The 23,558-nt window shown below is 34.9% G+C and overlaps 1 protein-coding gene across 3 annotated transcripts in view; it reads right to left on the bottom strand.

Moving 5' to 3' along the window:
* Positions 1-23,150, bottom strand: part of ATG4C (autophagy related 4C cysteine peptidase) — an 81,631-nt gene extending 58,481 nt beyond the window's left edge. The window contains exons 1-3 of one of the 3 annotated variants that reach the window (XM_069478015.1): positions 23,016-23,132; positions 7,483-7,655; positions 3,903-4,046 (exon numbers count right to left, since the gene is read on the bottom strand). In XM_069478015.1, coding sequence (XP_069334116.1) covers positions 3,903-3,978 — 76 coding nt within the window. In that variant the 5' untranslated portion in view covers positions 3,979-4,046; positions 7,483-7,655; positions 23,016-23,132. Of the gene's footprint in view, positions 1-3,902; positions 4,047-7,482; positions 7,656-23,015 lie in introns of all 3 variants that reach the window. The other 2 variants (XM_069478016.1, XM_069478017.1) reach the window with 2 other exon arrangements.
* Between the last annotated feature and the right edge of the window lie 408 nt (positions 23,151-23,558).

Genomic DNA, 23,558 nt, shown 5'->3' with positions numbered 1-23,558 from the left:
ACTCATTAATTATCAGATTTATTATGATCTTCTCAGTCATACTAAAGACTTTCCATAACATGATACAAATTACCTTTATAGCAATATTTCCCACTACCCTTCAGCTATACTCAAAGTGAGCTTTGCTACTTGGCTCATGCTATCCCCTGACAAAAATGTCCTCCCCAATATCAGTCCATCTCAATCCTGCTCCTTCACCTGGCTCAAATATGCTCTTCTAAGCCATTTTTTTTTTTATTTTCCCACCTGGCTCTGATTCTCCTTTCTAAGCTACAATGGGAAATTAGCATTAACTGACCACCTATCGTATGTATACCAAGAATTAGGCTAGGAGCGTAACATACATTATCTTTTAGAAATATTATTAGTATTATACTGGACTGATCTTTATTTCTAAAACAGTAAAAAATCCCTCCTCTCCAAAAAGCATTATTTCCAGGCAAATCCTAAAAACTTAATTTTTAAAAGCTCAAATAAAAAGAAACAACCACCTTTCTCCCTATACTTTATATTCTACCTTCTCTCTTGCCAATCGCCAGTCCTTTCTCAAGAAAAGAAAATTATAAAAATCAATTGTATTTCTACATACTAGCAATAAACAATCCAAAATGAAATTAAGAAAGCAATTCATTTTATAATTGCATCAAAAAGAATAAAATAGAAATAACTTTAACAAAAGGAATATAAGACTTATAAACAGAAAACTATAAAACATCACTTAAAGAAATTTAAAAAGACCTAAATAAATGGAAAGACATCCATGTCCATGTATTGAGATGCTTAATATTGTTAAGATGGCAAGACCTCCCCAATTCGATCTACAGATTCAGTGAAATCCCTACCAAAACCCCAGCTGGCTTTCTTGCAGAAATTGGCAAGATGGATCATAAAACTCATATGGAAATGCAAGAGATCCAAAATAACCCAAACAATCTTGAAAAAGAAGAACAAAGCTGGAAGACTCACACTTCCAATTTCCAATTTTACTACAAAGTTACAGTAATCATGACAATGTGGTACTGGCATAAAGATAGACATATAGATAAATGGAATAGAATTGAGAGTCCAGAAATAAACCCAGACATCTATGGTGAACTGATTTCGGACAAAGGTGTCAAGACCATTGAAAGGAGAAATAACAGTCTTTTCAATAAATGGAGCTGGGACTAGATACCACATACAAAAAAATGAAGTTGGACCCCTACCTAACACTCTATGTAAAAATTAACTCAAAAGTGGATCAAAGACTTAAAGAGTAAAAAATATTAAAACTCTTAGAAGGAATCATAGGTATAAATTTTCATGATCTTGATTTAGGCCACAGTTTATTATGACATCAAATGCACAAGCAACCAAAGAAAAAATAAATATATTGGACTTCCTCAAAATTACAAAGTTTTATGCTTTGATGGACACTATCAAGAAAATGAAAAGACAACCCAAAAATGAGATAAAATGTGAGCAAATCATAGATTTGCTAAGGGATTTGTGTCTAGAATATATAAATAACTCTTATAATTCAATAATAAAAAAAGACAAATAACCCAATTACAAAATGGGCAAAGGACCTGACTAGACATTTCTCCAAAGAAGATATACGAATGGCCAGTAAGGTTATGAAAAGATGCTCAATATCATTAGTCATCAGGGAAATCAAAACCTCTGTGAGACAGCAATTCACACCCACTGGAATTACTAACAAAAAAGATGACAATAACAAGTGTTAGCAAGGATGTGGAGAAATTTGAACCTTGAAACATTGCTGGTGAGAATGTAAAATGGTGCAGCTACTTTGGAAACTAGTTTGACAGTTCCCCCAAAGGCTAAACTTAGAGTTAACATAAGACTCAGCAATTCCACTCCTAGATTTGGGTATAGATCCAAGGAAATTAAAAAACATATGTTCACACAAAAATTTATATACAAATGTTGATAGCAGCATTATTTATAACAGCCAAAAGTGGAAACAACCCAAATATCCATGAACTGATGAATGGTAAACAAAATTTTGTATAACCACACAATGAAGTATTATTCAGCCATATAAAAGACTAAAGTATCAATACACACATGCCAAAACAAGATGAATCTTGAAAATATTATGCTAAATGATGGGAATGAGACACAAAAGGCCACAAGTTACATGAATGTATTTACACGAAAAGCCCAGAATAATCAAATCCATAGAGACAGAAAGTAAATTAGTGTTTCTAAGAGATGGATGGAGGAGAATGGGGAGTGGCTACTGATAGATAGATACAACGCTGCTTTTTGGGGTGATGAAAACATTCTGGAATTAGATGTGATAATCATTGCACAACCTTGTGAATATACTAAAAAGCACTGAGTTGTATACTTTTTTAATTGACAAATGAAAAATTTGAACTGTACACTTTAAAAGGATGCATTTTGTAATATATAAATTATATCTCAGTTTTTAAAAAGTTAATGTTCATCACTTAACTCCAGGAGAATGGCTTTTATCAAAAAGTCCCCAAACAACAAATGATGGCATGGATGTGGAGAGATAGGAACACTCATACACTGCTGGTGGGACTGCAAACTAGTACAACCTCTATGGAAAGTAGTATGGAGATACCGCATAGAACTAAAAATAGAACTACCATTTAATCCAGCAATCCCACTACTAGGTATTTACCCGAAGGGAAAAAAATACGTTTTACAAAAAAGATGCCTACATTCGAATGTTTAAAGCAGCACAATTCACAATTGCAAAGATGTGGAAACAACCCAAGTACCCATCAATACATAAGTAGATTAATAAAATGTGGTATATGTATAACATGGAGTACTACTCAGCTATAAAAAAAATGGCAAACTAATACCTCTTGTATTAACCTGGATGGAACTGGAGACCATTCTTCTAAGTGAAGTATCACAAAAATGGAAAAACAAATACCACATGTACTAACCATTAAATTGAACTAATCGATCAACACTTATGTGCACATATGGAAATAACTCATCAGAAACCAAGCAGGTGGGAGGGGGGAGGAGGGGACGGGTAAATTTATACCTAATGGGTACAAGGCACACTATCTTGGGGACAGGCACACTTATAACTTTAACTCAAACGGCATAAAGGCAATTAATGTAACCAAAACATTTGTACCCCTGTAATACTGGGAAATTTTTAAAAAAATTAATGTTCATAATTTTTAAAATGCAATGTCAGGTTATTGCCAAGTTATAGTTGTCTGCATAGCTATCTGGCCATGACTTCCAGTGGACCAGGAGCCAACTGCCAATCATATTTTACCTGAATTTGCATTATTAAGGAAGGGGGTTTATTTTCATTCCAATTTTACGGATATGAACTGTTTCCTATTGAAACTGGTTCTGCTCCAGTACTTCTCCATCTTAGGTGAGTTTGAAAAATCTCCATATTATCCTTATTGGATTTGTTTTCAAACCAATAGTAACTAGGTTAAAAATAAGGTCTAGAAGAAATATAAGAGGTATTGGTATATGAACTTTACATTATTTTGTGTATTCAGAGATCTATTTTGCTTATTTCCTGGTTTGGAAATGAAACTACCTGAAATTGAGTATGAAAAACTGAGGTATTATCATCATCTGAATAAATTCTATGTGCTTTGGGAAGTTAAAAAAGTACACAAATCATGAGAATATCAATATACTCTAACAAATTAAAAAAAAAAAAAGACCAGACAGTATGCTTGATTACTAAGCAATGTTTATGCTGATATTTGACTATTTCTTCAAGAGGTATTCTTAACTATATTCCTTATGGAAATATTTCATTCAAGTAAAGTATATCATTTATTCTCAAGTTAATTATCAGTGACTTAATAAGGAAAATGATACATATCTTCAAATATTTCTTCAGATTTAAACAATTTTAAAATCATGATACTTACTATATTTCATGTTGTTCCAAGCAGATATAAATTTAGTTTTTAGCTTGTCAACTTCATCTGTTCCTGTGGCCTCCATATTCAAATTCTAAAGAAAAAGCCATCACTTGATTGCATTCTTCTGTAGAGTTTAATCTTTTGTACTGACTTAAAAAAAATTAAGGAAATATAAATAATCAGCACATATATGGTTATACAGTACCATACCTACTAGTTACTTAAGTGATTAAATATATTTTGAACTGGAAATGAACAAATCAATTTCTCATTTTATAGACAGAAAGCCAAATTCTCATTTTACAGACAGAAATCTTATAGAAGATATTCTATAAATATATAATTATAAAAAATATTTAATACCAAATATTTAACAACAAAATTATCACACAAAACAAAGCAATGATCTCCACCAATTGCTCAAAATTGATACAATAATCCAATTAAGTAACAGCTTGGCTTTGGTGCCTGTGAGAATATACAAGATTCGTTTCATTTGTAATTAAGCAGCATAATTCACAATTGCAAAGAAGTAGAAACAACCCAAGTGCCTATCAATACATGAGTGGATTAATAAAATGTGGTATATGTATACCATGGAGTACTACTCAACTATAAGAAACAATGGTGATATACCACCTCTTGTATTTTCCTGGATAGAGCTGGAACCCATTCTACCAAGAGAAGTATCCCAAGAATGGAAAAATAAGCACCATATGTACTCACCATCAAATTGGTTTCATTGATCAACACCTAAGTGCACATATAGTAATAACATTAATCGGGTGTTGGGCAGATGGGAGGGGGGAGGAGGAGATGAGTGTATACATAAATAATGAGTGTGATGCACACCGTCTGGGGGATGGACACGCTTGAAGCTCTGACTGGGAGGGGGAGGAGGGGAGGGCAATATACATAACCTAAACTTTTGTACCCCCATAATATACTGAAATAAAAAAAAAGATTTTTTTATTTGTAATCAGAGAAGGTGGTTTGAAAATGAAAAAAAAATGTTGACTATCTTCAGAATGGAGACTTCCACTGATAATAAGTCACTACTTTCATATAAGTTTCATAAGTCTAATTGTTAAGTTTTTTAAATTAGACATCTCCTACATTTCCTTCCTATCTCAATACTACGTTTTTTTAAAAAAAAGAATTTACAACAAAATGTTTTCTCATTTTAAAATGAGAATAAATGTAGCTCATAACTGTTTGTTTTATAACCAACTTGAGGTAAAATTGAGATATGTGATATAATCTGAAAGAGGAACAAATTATAACCGAAAATGCTTCCACTTATTTGCAATCATTCACAGATGGTTTCCCTTTCAAGAAAAGAATATTACACAGAACATTACCCTTTTAGGGTTATAAATATCTACACAAAAATATTGATATATTCATTTCTCTAACAATAGACAGTCCATTTTATAATATGTATTAAAAGCTACTAATTATACATTATAGTTCTGAGGCAAGACAAAGCATGTCTGTTGGAAGAATTAAAAAATCCAATGCGACTAGAAAACAGAAAGTCCAAAAAAGTGGCTTGAGATGAGGCTACATGGTTAGACAGAGGCCAGAGCACAAGCAAGGGGCCTTGTAGAGCAAGTTAAGAATTTTCCCTCTTTCTAAGAGCAACTGGTTTCAAACAGGAATATCACAATCAGATTCAGTAAGTTTGTTTTTTGTTTGTTTTACTCCAACAGCAGTATGGAGAATAAACTGGAAAAGGACAAGAGTAGATAAGGAGAGTTTACTACTATAGGTTGAGTATCCCTTATGCAAAACCCATGGGACCAGAAGTGTTTTAGATTTTAATTTTTTTCAGATTTTGGAATATTTGCATTAAATATACTTACCAGTTGAGCATTCCTAATCTCAAAATCCAAAATCTGAAATGCTCCAATGAGCATTTCCTTTGAGTGTTATGTCAGCACTCAAAATGTTTCAGATTTGGGAGCATTTTGGATTTCAGATTTGAGATGCTCAACCTGTATTGTACAGGACTAGGAGAGAGATTATAGTAACTTGGACTGGAGCAGTAAAGATGGAGAGAAATGGACATATTAGGAAACTTGTCAAAAATTCAATAAGTCTTGGTGATACAATGGATGTGAAAGGTGAGGAAGAGGTCTCAGGCTTCTGGCTGGTGAAACTAAACAGATGGTGCCAATCATTGAAATAGGAAACATTAGGAAAGGAGCAGATAAGACAGAGGAGTTTATAAATTTGATTTGAGATATGTGGTATTTCAGATGTCTCTGAGAAATACAAGTAGAGAATCATTCATTTATTTAATCACTTGATAAATTATTGCCAGGCACTGTTCTAGGCATCACAGATACAGCAGAGAACAACGGCAATGAAATACTTGCTCTCTTGAAGCTTCTATCCTCAAGGTATTCTAGAGATGTCAACTAGGCAGTTGGATATATAGACCTGGAGCTCAATGGAGAAGTCAGGGTCACGATATTAATTTGAGAATTTCTGATGTATAAATGAGAATTAAAGCTATAAATATATTCCTCAAGAGTTCCCAGACTCTTCTGGTGCCTGCTGGGGCCTTCTCTGGGCCAATAAGCCAGTCTCCAGTAAGGAAGGATTTATGTCCTGTCATCATGCAAATAGAGGTTGAGGCAGAGTGTTCCCCCCCCATTTTCAGTATTTTTAACTTAATAATCCCCAATATTTTGGGGAGCAATATTTTGGTTTTCTTCAATAATATGCTAAAACTATTTCTAGTATTAACATTAAAGCTTCCTGAACTTGATATGCTGATTCCTCCAAACCTTTAAATGTGTTGTTTCCTCTACCTCAATTGTCTTCCTGCTCACTCTCACTGTTTTGACTACTTACTATCATGAGCTCCTAAGGCCCAGTTTCACTTCCTCTGGTAAGATTAGTAAAATTTCCCTAACTACCCTCCCTAAACCTCAAACTTAAACAGCTGTCCTCCTCTTAGCTCTTATAGGATCCTATGTCTTCCTCTATCACAGCACTCATTGCACTGTAATTACTTATTTTTTACCTGTCTCCTACACTAGACAGTAAATTAAGTGTCCTTAAATTCTATCTGGCACACAATTGGTTCTCAAAAATATTTATTAAATGAATCAGTGAACTGATAAATTAATGAAATATAGGTGTATCACAGCAGCACTCTCACCAGGATTAGAATTTTTTTTAACTGACAATGGAATAAAGAAAAGGAAAGAAAACTGCATGCATAATTTAGCAAAATATGGAAAAGCAAAAAGGAAAAAAGTTTATAAAATGTGTGAATTATATATAGTGCATCCACATGATGGATTATACATCTATTAAAAATGTCTCCAAAGAGTTTATGAAAATGGGGAAACACTATGCAGAATCTGAAACTTATGTATCATATGACACAGGCAAGAGGGTGTCAGGGGTAGGTTTGGGGGGGCAGTTAGAAAGTTAAAAAGAAATACACCAAAATTTTTAACAATAGTTTCTCTGTGGTTATTTTTATACCACAATTGCCCACATTTTCCAAATCTTAAACAAAGAACATATTTTTAGAATTTTAAAAGTTTATTTTTAAAAAGCCACTAACCTTGACTCTTCTAAATCCAAAATATTTAGATAGGAGAATGTACATACAGGTATTTTCTTCTTAAGTCAGAAAGAAAGCAGGCCACACAGAAGACTTTTTGGTTCAGACAGTTCCCAGCCAGCCATCAGGAACACTCTGGACAGTCCTTAGCAAGGGTGTGAAAGTCAAGATGCCTTAAGGTGGATGGGAGAAAGATGAAGATAATGAGCAATTAGACATTTTGTATGGAGAAAGTATGTATTTTAGATAATGACTCCTAAAAAAAAGCAAGGTAAGATATTATGTTAAATATAGACATTAATGAGACAAATATTCTGATCTTTTTTTTTTTTTTTTTTTTTTTGAGACAGAGTCTCACTCTGTTGCCCAGGCTAGAGTGAGTGCCGTGGCGTCAGCCTAGCTCACAGCAATCTCAAACTCCTGAGCTCAAGGGATCCTCCTGTCTCAGCCTCCCGAGTAGCTGGGACTACAGGCATGCACCACCATGCCCGGCTAATTTTTTCTATATATATTTTTAGCTGTCCATATAATTTCTTTCTATTTTTAGTAGAGATGGGGTCTCGCTCTTGCTCAGGCTGGTCTCGAACTCCTGAGCTCAAACGATCCGCCCACCTCGGCCTCCCAGAGTGCTAGGATTACAGGCGTGAGCCACCACGCCCGGCCAAATATTCTGATCTTAAGGCACTTAGAATAGAATAAATTGTTGAGTTGTTCTTTTATTGTTATTTAGTTAAAACTCCTTCTACTTGGACTATGTATTCAGAATAACTTAACCCCCAAACTAAAACAACTGAAATGCTTTGGAACATGTCCTTAAATATTCTATAAGAATACTTTTAGCATCATTGTTATACAGGGTAGATGAAAACAATAAAATTATTATCAAAAGGTCAAACTAAGGGTTAGCTGTTGCTAGTTTAATAATTCAGTATAATTACTTTTCATAACTAAAAGTGAATTCCATTCTTCCATAAAGATTGAAAACCACTTTATTTCTATAACAAAAATTTAAATGGCTGTTTCTAAAAATCTTAACTTTAGAGCAATCAGAGATATTTTGAAAGGTGATCTCTTGAACCATGTTAGAAAGTATTACAAATTGATACACTTTATAAAGAAATAACCAGAAATTCCTAATGAGATTTGCCCTACTGCATATTAAAAGACACTATAAAACTATAGTAATTAAAGTTTAGTGCTAGTTAAATTTATTTTTCTTATTACCACAGGATGACACTGAATAAAACATAATAGGGAGCACAGAAATATACCTAAGCATATTTAAGGATTTAGTACTTAATATGAGAGATATCTCACATCAGTGAAAAAAGACGGTTAATTTAATCAATAGTGCTAGAATAGTGAGCTAACCGGTTTAAAAAAATAAAGCTGGATGATGACTTCACACATTATGATTTCTAGATGAATCAAAGATTTAAATGCAAATGTAAACACACAGCACATGTACACATACTCCAAGGAAACACAGATTAAAATTTTTTAAATAATTTCGGGGTAGAAAAGGCCTTTCTAAGCATGGTTTGCAAAACCAGAAATCAGAAAGGAAAATGTAAGTACATAAAAATGAAAACTTTGTAGAGGAAGAGGAAAAATAGCATGAACCAGGTTGAACTACAACTTACCTATTAGGGAAAAAGTTTAATACCTATTACATACACAAAGGGTTAATGTCCTTAATATACAAAAAGCTCTTATAAAGCAATAAGAAAAAAACTCAAATGGAAAAAAAAAGGCAATTAAAAAAAGAAGTAGGCCACAAATATATGAAAATATTTTCAACCTTACTAGGCCAAAGAAAGGTACATTAAAGGAATTTCATCTTTTTTATCATCACAAGAGATAAAACTGGCAATCCTGAGAAAATAAGCATTTTACATAATTATTTCTTAAATAATAAATTCCTTGAGGGCATAGAATCAGCACAGCCAGCACATAACAGACACAAAATTATCTGCTGATGACTAAATTATGGCATATACATATAATAGTGATATAGATCTATATTTATCACCATAAAAAGATATCCAGGGCATAGAGGGAAGAAAAAAGGAAACAGCATGAATACAATCTATGGATGTACATGCATAAATATTATATATGCATGTACATACACATATGCCTGCACACTACATATATGCATAAAACAATGTCTAGAAGTTCATAATATTAAAATAAAAATCTCTAAGAAATGAAACCTCTATTTTGACTTTCTTCTTTGTAATTTTCTTTACTATTTAAATTGTTCACATTGAGCTTCTTTTAAAATAATAATGAAATTATTCAAACGTAAATTGTTCAAATGAAAAATTTAATACATAAAGTTACAAATGTAACTAGGTTATGTTAAATTCCAACAATAGAACTGGAACTTCTGGACTAAGAAATCTACAGAGAAGACATCCTATTACAAAATTCCTAAACAGTTGAGAGATAAAATTAAAATGCTGAGATTTTTTTTTTCCTTTTTAAGATGAAGAATTCTACTCTTGCGGTTCTTAAAGACATCAGATTCAGCTATTTAGTCATGTGAAAACTTAACTTCCTCAATTTAATTCCCCAGGGAAGCTTTGGCTAAATAAAATGACTTGGAGGATATCCCTTATTAATTTATAACTTTGTTTCTCCTTAAAATAAGTGTGGTGAGATTTGGCAAGAGAAAAAAGAATAAATTAATACTTCAGTCCAGTCTATTAAAATGTTTTCTTTATATTTGTGAGATAAGCCAAGGAAAAGTAAGACAAACAGTACTTTTAGTTTAACTGCAAATGAGCAAAAAAAAAAAAAAAAAAAAACACATGAGGAAACCACAATGAACTTTGAGAGTAATAGTCTCACTGCAAAATTCTAAAACTACCCTCACCCACAAACTCCCTTTCCAAAAGCTTCCCTGGTTTTTAAAAAAATTAAAATGAATTGAAATTCATTTGTCTACCAGGCATAAAGTGAAATGATGATTTAGCCATTATCCAGTATATTTTCAATCCCTCTAGGACCTAAAATACCTGGCTTGACTACCCCAGTGATCGAGCTAATATGCCAAAATTGTTGTTTATTTTATGTGGTGTCATCAGAGCTTCAGTCTGGAAAAGCATCAAAATAACATTCTTCAGCCTGAGCAAGAGTGAGACCCCATCTCTACAAAAAATAGAAAAATTAGCTGGGTGTGGTAGCATGCACCTGTAGTCTCAGCTACTTGAGAGGCTGAGGCAGGAGGACAGCTTAAGCCCAGGAGTTTGGAGGCTGCAGTGAACTATGATAATGCCACTGCATTCTAGCTGGGGTGACAGAGCAAGAATTTGTCTCAAATAATAAAAATAACATTCCTCACAATTTCCAAATTACTTTTTAGAAGGTATTTATAGATTATTTAAAACTTTTGAGAAATTACTAAATCTTTTTGGAAGTAGATGTTCCTAATTAATGCATACAACAAATCTTATCATCCACCATCTCCATATTTCAGTTCACTGTTAACATTCTGACAAATCCATTTTTAATTAGAAGATAATAGCATTAAAGAGGAGAAAACTTTATTTCATTCTCAGTAAAGAAAGATAAAGCTACCAGATGAGGTTTATTCCTAAACTTTACTAATAATGATAGAAAAAGCAGAGTGAGGACTAAGCAGAATTCTTTTGAAGAACAGAACTACAACATTTGATATGAAAATTATTGATTCAGACTCAGATGTAACTTTTAGAGAGTCACTTTTCTAACCATAACCATGCACTAAAACAGTCAATAAATTATAAACTGATAAATGTAAAGGGAACTCAAATAAATGTCCTTGGAGGGCAAGTGAGGGTAATCAACCTCTCCCATGTGGCAACAGATAGACTATTTTATTCACTGAGAATTTAAAGCCAAATAAAGCTCCTGACAGAACTTCAGGGACTGAGTCTACAGAATACATCTTGGGCACATAGAACAATGGGCAAAAACACATATGCAGACTTCTGGGATTTGCATATGCTTGGGCATCTTCCTCAAATGGTATTCTGCTGCTAGATGAAACACAGGTATTGATTTAGAATTTCTGATGTGCTTCATCAAATAAAATGAACTATGAGACCTGCTCTAAGTTTTGCATCTACTGTATAGAACATTCTCTACTTGTCTGTATTTTTAGTAACAAATATCAATCCCTTATCTGATCCTGAAGGTCTCTTTTACATTGGGCTATCTTCTCTGCTCTCTTATTTCTTCTCTTCATCTCAGTTCTTTGTTTACAGAAATATCAATTATTGTGCCCATTTCTATTCCTTCCCTTTACCTGCCAATCTTCTGTCTTTATGCACTGAACTTATACTCTTAAAAAATGTTCAGTGTGTAAATCCTCCAGAAAAGACACCTAAGGAGACAGCAGACAAAAAAAAAGTAGCAAATATGAAGAAGGGGAGAGCAATGGTAATATTTACATAGAATGTGCCCTTTCAGAGCTAATGGTTAGGCAAGGTAGATGGCAATAAGAAATAAAGACAAAAATATTCAAAAAAGGAACAGCAACATGATCAAGGCAGGACATACAAATTCAGAAACTGGCTTTAAAAAGAGGAATAAAAGACTGATAGCAAAGAGACTAATTAAGATAGCTTTGCTTCAAGGATACATCTTATAAACTTTCTTAACATTCTTCAGGATCACATCCTCCAGTTAAAAGCACTAAGTCAACACACAGCTACTTTATAATTATGACTTAAATAAAATATAATACTTATACATTCTTCTCTTGAATCTAAAAGGTCAACTATATATGGAAAAAACTAAGTATTGAGAAGACACATTTACCTTCACACATGACTTCTATCAAGTTCCTCGTACAACTTGTGGCAAAAACCTCCACTTGTGCAGCACTGCATATTATATGTTTACAGACTGTGCAAAGTCATCATTGTAACCAACCTAAATGGGATATAATGAATTTAAATGACCTCAATCATTTACTTGAAGACCACAATAAGAATTCTTAATGATACCTAGGATGTCTTAAGACAGCCTTAAGCCTTGATCTTATCTCTAAGAAGAACACAGTATTTAATATACAGTAGTTTCATAAATAAATTTTAATTATGTCAGGTTCTTAGTAACCTTTGATGAGTCCAAGGTAACTATAAATATCTGGAGCCTCCATACTTTAAAATGCAACTTTCCCAGCCTGGGCAACACAGTCAGACCCCATCTCTAAAAAAAAAAAAAAAAAAAAATTTTTTTTAATTAGCTGGGGTTAATTTTTAAAAGCTGAGGCAGGAGGATCGATGGAGCCCAGAAGCCCAAAGTTATAGTGAGCTATGATCACACCCACTGTACTCCAGCCTGGGCAAAAAAGCAAGACCCTGTGTCTGAAAATAAAAAAAGGAAGAAAAGATAATGCAACTTTCCAAGCTATTACGTATGCAATCTATATAGAAGAAGTAACACAGGGAACCAAACCATTAAATTAACAAACTACAATCAACCCTTACAAGAAGTGAAGGATGTCAGAATCTCAGGATTAAAAGGGAACTTACAAAGCATCTAGTCACTAAAAAGTACTAATAGTAACAGTTCTTGACCACTGTCCCACACAATACACTCCAATCTATCAGTAATCTCTCCTAATCAATAGTACTTGGGTAGAGAGGAGTAGTGAAAGAAAAATGTGTCAATTTAAAAGATTGAAAAAAATATCACTCCCAACCCAAGAAATCTGATCTGCTCTCTGGTGCAGACTCATTAATCACTAATCACTAACTGGGTTTAACTACCCATATACTAACAAGATCTCCTTTACAACATCCTTGCCAACTGCAGACCCTCAGCCTCTGAAGAAACACTTCTAGAACACGAAGCTCAGTACTTAATGAGTATTGTTATAGGCTCAAAACACACCTGTAAGTTTAAAAGCCTGATAATGTTTTAAACTGTTTATTCTCTATTTCTGGAGCATCCACAGTAACTACATGGTATCTGCTAATTTTAAACTACACTTGCTAGAAAGATACTATGTGGAACCAAAATTCTGTCTCTCAGTTAGTTTCTATTATAACTGGTCCTTCCATTTGACGGACCATCTGATATTCAAAGACATACCTCCCAACCCTCTCCCCTCCAATCTTCTCTTTTCCACATTAAATATCCCAATTCCTTCAACTGGTCATAAGATTGTATGAGTGGTAATGAGGTAACGGGATTAGAAATGGGGAGATAAAAACAAAAAGTGGCCATGGTAAAACTAGCAACATCATACAAATATATGAATGTGTATATGCCCACATACAAGAGAGGAGACTAAAGTGACTTTCAGATTTCAAGTGCAATGTCTAGGAGGATAATGGGTTCATTAATAGAAACAGGGAACCCAAGTGGAGAAGGTTAAGGTGAAAATGGGCAATTTAGTTTGAGACATAGTGATTTTTGAGGTCTGTAATAACTAAACATGGATGGTTTGAATGTTTCTCCCCTCCAAAACGAATGTTGAAACTTAATCCCCAAGGTGGCAGTATTGAGAGGCAGGACCTTTAAGAGGTAATTGGGTCATGAGCGCTCTGCCTTCTAATGGATTAATACATTAATGAGTTAATGGATTAACAAGTTATCATAGGAGTGGGACTGGTAGCTTTACAACAAAAAGTAAAGAGACCTGAGGTAACACACTCGGCCCCCTCACCATGTGATGCCCTGCACTGCCTTAGAACTCTGCAGACAGTCCTCACAAGCAAGAAGGCTCTCACCAGATGTGGCCCCCTGACCTTAAGAAATAAATTCCCTTTTCTTTATAAATTATCCAGTTTCAGGTATTCTGTTATAAGCAACAGAAAATGGGCTGAGATAATAAGACGTTTTTCCAAGACCCATTCTATTAGTTACTCTTGTCAAGAAAAAGGTACATCCATATTGTTGAGGCTAGCAACTACATGTTATTTAAACACAAAATATCACCAAGTATTTAAGTGGTTACTCCTGCAAGGAACCAAGGAAGATACAATGAGCCATGAAGTGCAGTTCTTGCCCTCATTAACCTTACATTCTAATAAGCAAGATGTTTATAACTAACCATTACAAAAAGCTAGAAGTGGTTATATCTCACAATAGAGATGTAAAGCATTATAACTATTATGAGAAATGTGTTACCCTTTCCAATGAGAATATTCACACATGAATAAGATCACAGGGTAAAAACACAGTCACAAAAGGCATTCTTCAAATACAAAGAACAAAGACTTACATATAAACATAAATCTTTCTATTCAGGGTATAAATACAGGGAAACACTAGACATATTACTTGGGAATGAGTTAAAGTACTCTCAACAATTATGTCTATTGTTAAAGATTAATGCTTGAATTGTATCATCAGTTTTTTTTTAAAAAAGCATTGTTTAAAATGTTCACAAACACAATTGTTTTGGCTTGCAAATGGAATCATCTGATGTCACTTTTCTTGTTATTCCTAATTTTAAATAGTATTATACCAATTGGAAAATAGAGCTACAAGTTTAAAGTCTTACAAACTTTAAAACTGAATATTCTCCAGCTGATATAACTGTTCTAGAGTCTACTTTAGTAGTTTTACAGATAACTGATTTTATAGAAAGTCTATTTAAAAAGTAGTTTAGTAGGAACCTAACTATATTTTAAATTGATAACATCATCACACAGAAAAAATAATTCAAATAACTTTGAACACCTACTTTGACTATATACATTTAGTGGGATATATTGGCAAAGAAATCTTTACTTGGTAGATCTGTTATTGAAAGCAATATTGGTCTAGTAATTCCAAAACTATTTTATGCATGTTGTAGGATTTTATGTATGTTGTAGTTTACTGTAGATGAGTAAATATATTGATACAATTGAGAATCAAAATTGTCCCTATGGAAAAACAGAGATATAAGTATGAATTGGGGGAAAGTGAAGAAAACTAGTACTAAATATAAATTAAAGGTCTCCTATGAACTCATGATTTCATAAAAAGAGTGTGTGTGTCCATTTAAAGGGTCTAGAGCCAGTGACACATCAGTAGCAATGAACATATCCAACGCCCAGATCTTGGTTTCTAAGTATCATTCCCCACTAAAATGAACCAGAACTCCATAGTAAAATGGCTGACTCCAGGTATCAAACAGAGAACGAACAAGGTTAGCCTGGAACACAGTATTGTGCAAAATAGTAAGAAAGTGCTCAAATAGCAATGTGGACATATCCAAAGGCCAAAGGAACTAGCTTAAAGGGACTATCACTGATCAAATTTGAGATAATCGTAAAAAATAATGAAGTTACAGATTATAATGCATTGCATAAATTTTGAAAAAAGAATCCTTAGGTACATAGCGATACTATTAATAAAATAAAAAGAGAGGAGGAAGAGCTAAGCGCTTCTTTAGAGAAAATAGCCAGCAAATATATGTAGGATTGACAGAATTGGGAAATCACTATTTGACAACCACCAAAGGAATGATTGAATCTGGCAAGGATTATCAATGGCTACTAACCACTGGATAGAAAAAAAAAAACTGCTGGAAAACAGAATATCCACATGATCTCAAAGTAGCACCCCCACAGAATAATTATTAAGTACAAAAGGAAAAAGTTACTTTTAGAATGTAAAAATCTGGCTAAACTAAGTGATCGATCCTAACATCACCAATAATGGGACAAACTATCGTTATATTAATCCTGATGTGATGAAATAGAAAGTTCAAAACATCACCTATGTGATAGTAAAAACACAAAAAACAAAACAAAACAAAAAACTAACCTGAAACTAACTGTGAGGAAACAATCAGACAAATCAATTTTGTGAGGCCTTCTATAAAACAATTGGCCAAGACTCTTCAAAAATGACAATGACTTAAAGATTAAAAAGAAAAAAGAAAAAGAAAAGGGGAGACTTAAAACAGAGAGACACGACTACTAAATACAATTCATGATCTCTAATTGAATTTAGTTTTTTTAGTTTGGGGGGTTTTGGGGTTTTTTTTTTTTTTTTTTTTTTTAAGACAGGGTCTTGCTCTTTCACCCAAGCTGGAACAGTGGTACAAGACGTAACCTCGAACTCCCCCACTCAAGAGATCCTCCTGCCTCAACCTGCCCAGTAGCTAGGACTACAGGTTTCCGCCACCAAGCCCAGATAATTTTGTAACCACATTAGACCACTCTGGTTTCCCTTTTATGTAACAAAGTTGTGAGTTGTTTTTCATTTTCTATGACCAGCCCCCTCCCCAGGTTGAAGGTCACATAACCTGAGCATGCCCAAATGAACCAACTGTGCACCATGGGCTGAACCTAAGTGCTCTGAGAAGGAGCAGGAACTGAATTAAGAAGTAGACATCGCATGGCAGGATCCAGGATCCAATCAGATCAAGCCCTGGCATCACCTGATGGCAGGATCCAGTCAGAGTACAATTCCTGGCATCACTCCATCAAAAGATCCTATAAGATCACACCTCATTACACTCTATTAAACTTGCCCCAATCATAGCTCAGCGAAACAGATTTGACTCTGACTCCTGTCTGCTTATGTTGGCTGCTTGACAAACTTTCTCACTGCAAAATGTCCGTGCTTCCATGTTTGGCTTTTCACTGTACACCAGCAAACGAACCCAGTTTTATTCAGTTACAATTTTTTTTTAATTTTTTTTTATAGATGGGGCCTCACTATGTTGTCCAGGCTGGTCTTAAACTCCTTGGCCTCAAGTGATCCTCCTGTCTCAGCCTCTCAAAGCACTGGGATTACAGGTGTGAGCCACTGTATCCAGCCAGATTCAGTAATTTTTTTTTAATACTATAATGACATTACTGGGATATTTAGAAAAATCTAATTTTGCATATGGACTGTACACTAGATAATATTATCATATTGAGGTTAAATTATTTGGGTATACTACTGGCATTATAGTTATGTAAGAGAATGTCCTAGTTCTTAGGAGATGCATGATGAAGTATTTACGGATGAAGTATCATGATGTCTCCATCTTACTTTCAACTAATTCAGCAAGAAAAAACGTGTGTGTATGTGTGTGTGTATTTATCTGTAGAGAAACAGCACTTGTCCAACACTAAGCAAGAGCACAAAAGAGGCACAGAGTTAACAACTAGTGAATCTAGGGGAAGGATATACAGGTATTTGTTGTACTACTCTTTCAATTTTTTATAGGTTTGAAATTTTCAAAAGAAAAAAAGTTGGAAAGTAAGTTGCCTTTAGAGCAACTGATCAGACTTTATAAAGCCTAACTACTTCTTCATCCTATCCATAAGAGCTAAAATATACATATATATACACACACACACATACACACACACATACACACACAAAGTTCAAAAAGGTTAGGTTAAAAATAAAGGTAATAATCCTAACAAATAATAAATAATCACAAACAAATCAACCATCAGTTTTCTATTATAGCTATAAATTTAACATAATCTCTAGTGAGAATTCTGCAAAAGATGACATGTGCTGGCTCTAGGACAATAGTGAATAAGCAAAGCTATCTCATATAATATTTTCTCCAAATCCAAATATAAATACCAAACAAATTTTTCCCCAAATCAAGTTTTATTCATTATAAGGAACCTTAAAATTAAATTGTTGACAGAGAAGTCCAGATGATCTCAGACTCAGTATCACTATAATAATAATAATAAGCACTTAAACTTTGTACCAAGAATGTTGTTAACCTATGTACATATATCATCTCATTTAATCTTCAAAACAATTCTGTAAGGCAGATACTATTGTTATTCTCATTTTATAAATAAAAAACCAACAAAGGATTGGAAAGTCTCCTGCAAGGTCATACTGCTAATAAATAGCAAAAAAAGGCCAGGTTCGGTGGCTCACCCCTTTAATCCTAGCGTGTTGGGAAGCCAAGATGGGAGGATAGCTTAAGGCCAGGAGTTTGAGACCAGCCTTGGCAACAGACTGAGACCCCATCTCTACAAAAAAATATAAAAATAAAATATAAAAAAATAGCTAGGCGTGGTGGTGTGTACCTATAGTCCTAGCTACTCAGAAGGCTAAGGCAGGAGGATTGCCTCACTTGAGCCCAGGAGTTCAAGGCTGCAGTGAGCTGTGAATGCATCACTGCACTTAGCCGGGGTGGCAGAGCAAGACCCTGTCTGTAGGAAAACAAAAAAATAGCAAAAGAGACTCTGAATCCAGGCAGTCTGACTCCAAAGCCCATGCTCTTTGCTCTATACTTTCTACTCTACTCATTTATTATGAACTATAAAATTTAGGCCAGGTGCAGTGACTCATGCCTGTAATCCTAGCACTTTGGTAGGCCAAAATGGGAGGATCACTTGAGCTCAGGAGTTTGGGACTAGCCTGAGCAACATAATGAGACCCTGTCTCAAAAAAAAAGAAAAGAAGAGTAAAACTTAAACAATACACTATATTGGTTCAATACTTATCAAAAATTATACAAATAAGACATTTCAAAGAAAAATCTAAAGTATGTCTTTTTTTCCCTAATGCACATTTATAATTACATATGTACCAACTTAATGAAGTTATTAATAGAATTTAACCAGATGTCCAATTTACTGCCAAATCCCAAGTGAAAATAAAGATGATATATAACTGCATTACTCACTTACCTATTCACACATATGGTTTAATATGTTACATATAGATTCAAAACAAATACCAATATATTTCCAGATGGTTTCCTCTAGAACTTCAACCCTGCTCATTTAAGAGAAAAAATACCAAAAAAACTTATTTCAGGCATAGCAATACTCAAATATACTAAACTGAAACAATGACACAAAAGAGGAAAAAATAACTAAGAAACTAATCTTGAACACTGCTGCCACAATAAAAAAAATATTAATAAACAAAGCATGTTCCCCAAACCTAGTCCTCTTTTAATGTTCTCCAGCTCAGTGAATTGCACCATAACCCATCCAGATACTTCAGCCAAAAACCCAGAGGTAGCCAATGATATCTTCCTCTCCCTCACCTTCCATAGCTAATCCATCACCCAGTTCCACCTCCTGAACATCTCTTGAATTCACTTTTATTATTATTATTATTATTATTATTTCAGCATATTGTGGGGGTACAAAAGTTTAGGTTACATATATTGCCCTTGCCTCCCAACCCCCATTGAATTCACTTCTGTCTTCACTACCACCTTGTCCAAGATAATATCATCTTTCATCTGTACTACTCTAACAGTCTTCTTATTGGCCTCTCCCATCCCTACTCTTATCCCCTTTATAATCAGTTCTTCTTCTGTATAACATCAAGTCCTTTTTCTTATGGCACTTACCATAGTTGTAACTTTAAATTTCTTTCACTGAGAATTTGATTTATGCCTGCCTCCCCTGTTACACTGTAAATTCTGAGGGTAGAGACTGTATTTATTCACTCCTGTATCACCGTGGCCTGGAAGAGTGCCTCATTAATAAATAAATGCTAAATGATTGAATGCATGTCAAAGATTACAAATTTATGTATAAATAGTCTCAAACAAATAAAAATAAAGTGGGTATAAGGTTTACTGACCATCACAAGGAGTACCTATGTCATCAATTCTAGATCACAGATTTTCACATTTTAACTCTGAAATTGAAATGCATCTTACAATTAACACTTTTGGTCTGTTTAACTGACTATTTTTTCTCTTAGTGATCCATAAAATAACGATGCATCTTGGAATTTTTTTTTAATCTCATGACCTGATGAAATAAGTAAATCTACAATTCACCTGGTCCACTCAGTTCAAACCTGGTAATCTAGCCTCCCTTCTCCCTTGGCTACTACCCCATCCCCAACATTTAATAATTAAAAGAGCCTACTGGTTCTTTCACCAACAGCTCTCAAATCCATTCCTTTCCTCCATTCCCAATGTAATCACTCTCGATTATCTATCTAATTCCTTATTACCTCATATTTGGGCTCTTGCCATAGCTTCATTCATTTAGACATCTTTTTCAAATTTACTGTGTATCTACTATGTGCAAGAGAACTAAAGATACAAAGCAGTCTAGTTCCTGTCCTTCTCTCTAATCTCTTTCTCTTATAATTAGGCTTTGGGAATTTTGTTCATTTTATAACTCAATCTAGAATTATTTCCCTCCCAATTTCTACCTACCAAATCCCTAACCACTATTTAAATTCCAGACTAAAGCTCATCTTCTTCATGAAACCTTCCTTAGCTAATCTCTGTTCTCCATTTTAACACTGTAAAACATTCACATAAAATCTAATATATATTGGCTATATTTTCTGCTTCTGAAGGCAAGGTTTATATCTCATACATTCTGCTAGGGTACAAGGCTCCCTAAGAGCAGGGACTTTCATTGTCTCTTTTGCTCACTGCTATGTCCCCAACACCTAGAAGAGAGACTGTATTTATTCACTTCTGTAACACTGTGGCCTAGAGAAGGTGCTGCTCAGCAAGTATTTGTTGAATTAATATTCTTTATATATTTCAGGGTAGAGAACAAATCTTTGCAGCTGTGGTACAGTGGCGAGAGTCAAAAAGAACTGAACTAAATGACTAAAACTTTTTGAGCTTCAGTTTCTTCATCTGCTGAATGTAAATAATAGTCAATAGCTCACTGAGTTTTTATAAATAACTGAGTTAATGCTTTAAAAGCATCTAGTACAGAGTTGAAGACAAGAGGATATTCATCAATAAATATTTTGGTGATTTTGTGACAACAGTTAAGTAGTAAGAAGTATTCAATAAATGCCTACTAAATAAAATCCCAGAATAAATATTAAAAGTTTGAGTAATGTCTAGCTCCTTGTCATTTCTCAAATAAAGAATTCCATGAGTGAATTAATTCTGAAATATATTTAGCCCCAAATCTTAAGCATGGCTGAAATCATTTCAGATTAATTAGGAATAATCCCAACATGACATTGTGCAAGTATTAAGATTTACATTTTACTGATATACACAGATTATATTTGACCACTTAGAAAAGAATGATAATCTTAGTGTTTTTGTTTGTTTGTCTTGAGACAGGATCTCCCTCTGTTGCCCAGGCTGGAGTGTAGTAGCAGGATCATAGCTCACTGTAGCCTCAAACTCCTGGGCTCAAGCGATCCATCTTTGTATTAGAACCTCTCTAGTGCAATAATCAGAATAGAAAAGAAGCTGCAAACTCATATGAGTTACATGGTCCCCAGACAGCCAGGAAGTTCAAAATTTCTGTCTACAAAACATTAGTGAATAGTATACAATGCTGTTTATCAGAACTATCAAAATATCTAGAAATATTTCATGGGCAATTATCACAAATACCTTTTTCAATACATTTGCATTTCATTTTACAGAAAAAGAGCACCAATTAGATGGATTTTAAACTTTTTACTAAGTAATACAATTCCTTATTTGGCCACTTTTTAACTTAAATTTTACAGCTAATGAACTGATAATTCAATATGGCATCAGTTTATTGGACTAATTAGAAACTTCTCTGTTCAGGAAAGGAGCTTTATCAATTTGAAATTCAGAAAATACAGACTTTTACTTTTCAATGCCTTTCCAGTCCCTCCAGGTACTTTCAATGACTCATAATCTAATTATTATATTAATACAAATCACACGCAAGCAAGAAGGAAAGATCACTCCCTTGTGTCTATCTGCCATCAACTGACACAAAATCATTGCAAAAATTCCACTGGGGACATACGGTCCAAGCAGGAAAACAGAAGAAAATTTCTAAGTCAGATATAAAGAGCTGTAGGACGAGGTATTCTCCTCTAACTACAGAGTAGGAGTGAATCCCATGAGGAAAAACAATCAGTACAAAATGAAAATGTAAGCCAAAGAAATCATTTTAAAAAATAAACTCAATAAGCAGAATCCTGCTTGAGTTGGCTGTTGAGGGCTCTAATATTCATAGTCACGATATGTAAAAATGTATTCTAAACCCCCAACCTCAAAAGCCCTTAGATATGGTTGGGGAGGGAGGGTCTAAGATGAGCGAAAACCAAAGTGAATGAACGTTGACATTCAGATGGAAAGGCATTAATATATCCAAGTTAGTTTGTTATGGTTTGAAGCCGTAACAAAGACCAAAAAGGAAAAAGCTAGGAGTGAGCAGACTGAGATCCAGGGGATCTGTTTTTGTTGTTGCTGTTGTTGTTTTTGTTTTTCAATTTTGTGTGGGGTTTTTTGTTTGTTTGTTTGTTTGTTTTTAATGAGGAGAAACACGGCGACAGAGCACTGACATGGGGAAGGGGTCAAATGGATGCGATATCACAAGGGACAAGAAGATCATGCCTGGAACACCTAAGAAAAACACCAGGAAAGGGGGAACAGCTGCCCACAGTCAGGCTTACGGTTTGTCGTGTCTGGAACCCAGGACCGGGCGAGGAGGAGTCAGAAGACAAATGACACTAGAAAGGAGAGATGAGGGAGGCACCAAAACCCTCAGAGAACCCAGATGGTTGGCCAAAAGGTCTTCCCTGTGGGCAGGGCCCCTCAAGAAACCCGGTAATACAGGGAAAAAGAGACACTAAGTCCCAACCTCCTCGACTCCGCTGGCCTCGTCAAGACGATCTCTCACCGAAACAGGACTGGAGAACTACAAGAATGTGCAGGAGCCACCAGCCCGGGAATGCTCCAGCTCCAGCAGCAGCCAGCACAAATGCAGCCCTCACACACGCAGACGCTCCGACCTCGGCGCCGAAGCTACAGGTACCTCGAGCTCGCGGCCACCGTAGTTAGGGCAACGGCCTCCCCTTCAAACCTACCAGTTCAGTCACTTCCGGGGCACCAAAGTCTTCCGATTGGCGACAGCGATAGCAACAGCGTTCAGGCCTCTGCTGCGCTTACTTCATCTACCCCTTTTGTCCACCTATTCGCCACCCTTACCCCTAACCCACCAAGGCGGCAAGCGCACAACCGAGAGAAAGTACCCATCTTTAAACAGTCTCTCTAATAGAGAAACCACATTACGGCTGCCATAGTACCTGTTGAACACTTGGACTTCAACTCCCAGCACGCCACGCATCATCACTGCCTTGCCTCCGGCGCAGGAACTGCAAGATCCAGCATGCACTGCGACCCCCACTTCCCCAGACCACTGTAGACCTCAGACCAAGCCCCA

Source organism: Eulemur rufifrons, chromosome 8, assembly GCF_041146395.1.
Source record: "Eulemur rufifrons isolate Redbay chromosome 8, OSU_ERuf_1, whole genome shotgun sequence".
NCBI classification, from domain to species: Eukaryota; Metazoa; Chordata; class Mammalia; order Primates; family Lemuridae; genus Eulemur; species Eulemur rufifrons.
The sequence above is the reverse complement of the archived record's forward strand: the minus strand, read 5'-3'. Positions and strand labels throughout refer to the sequence as shown.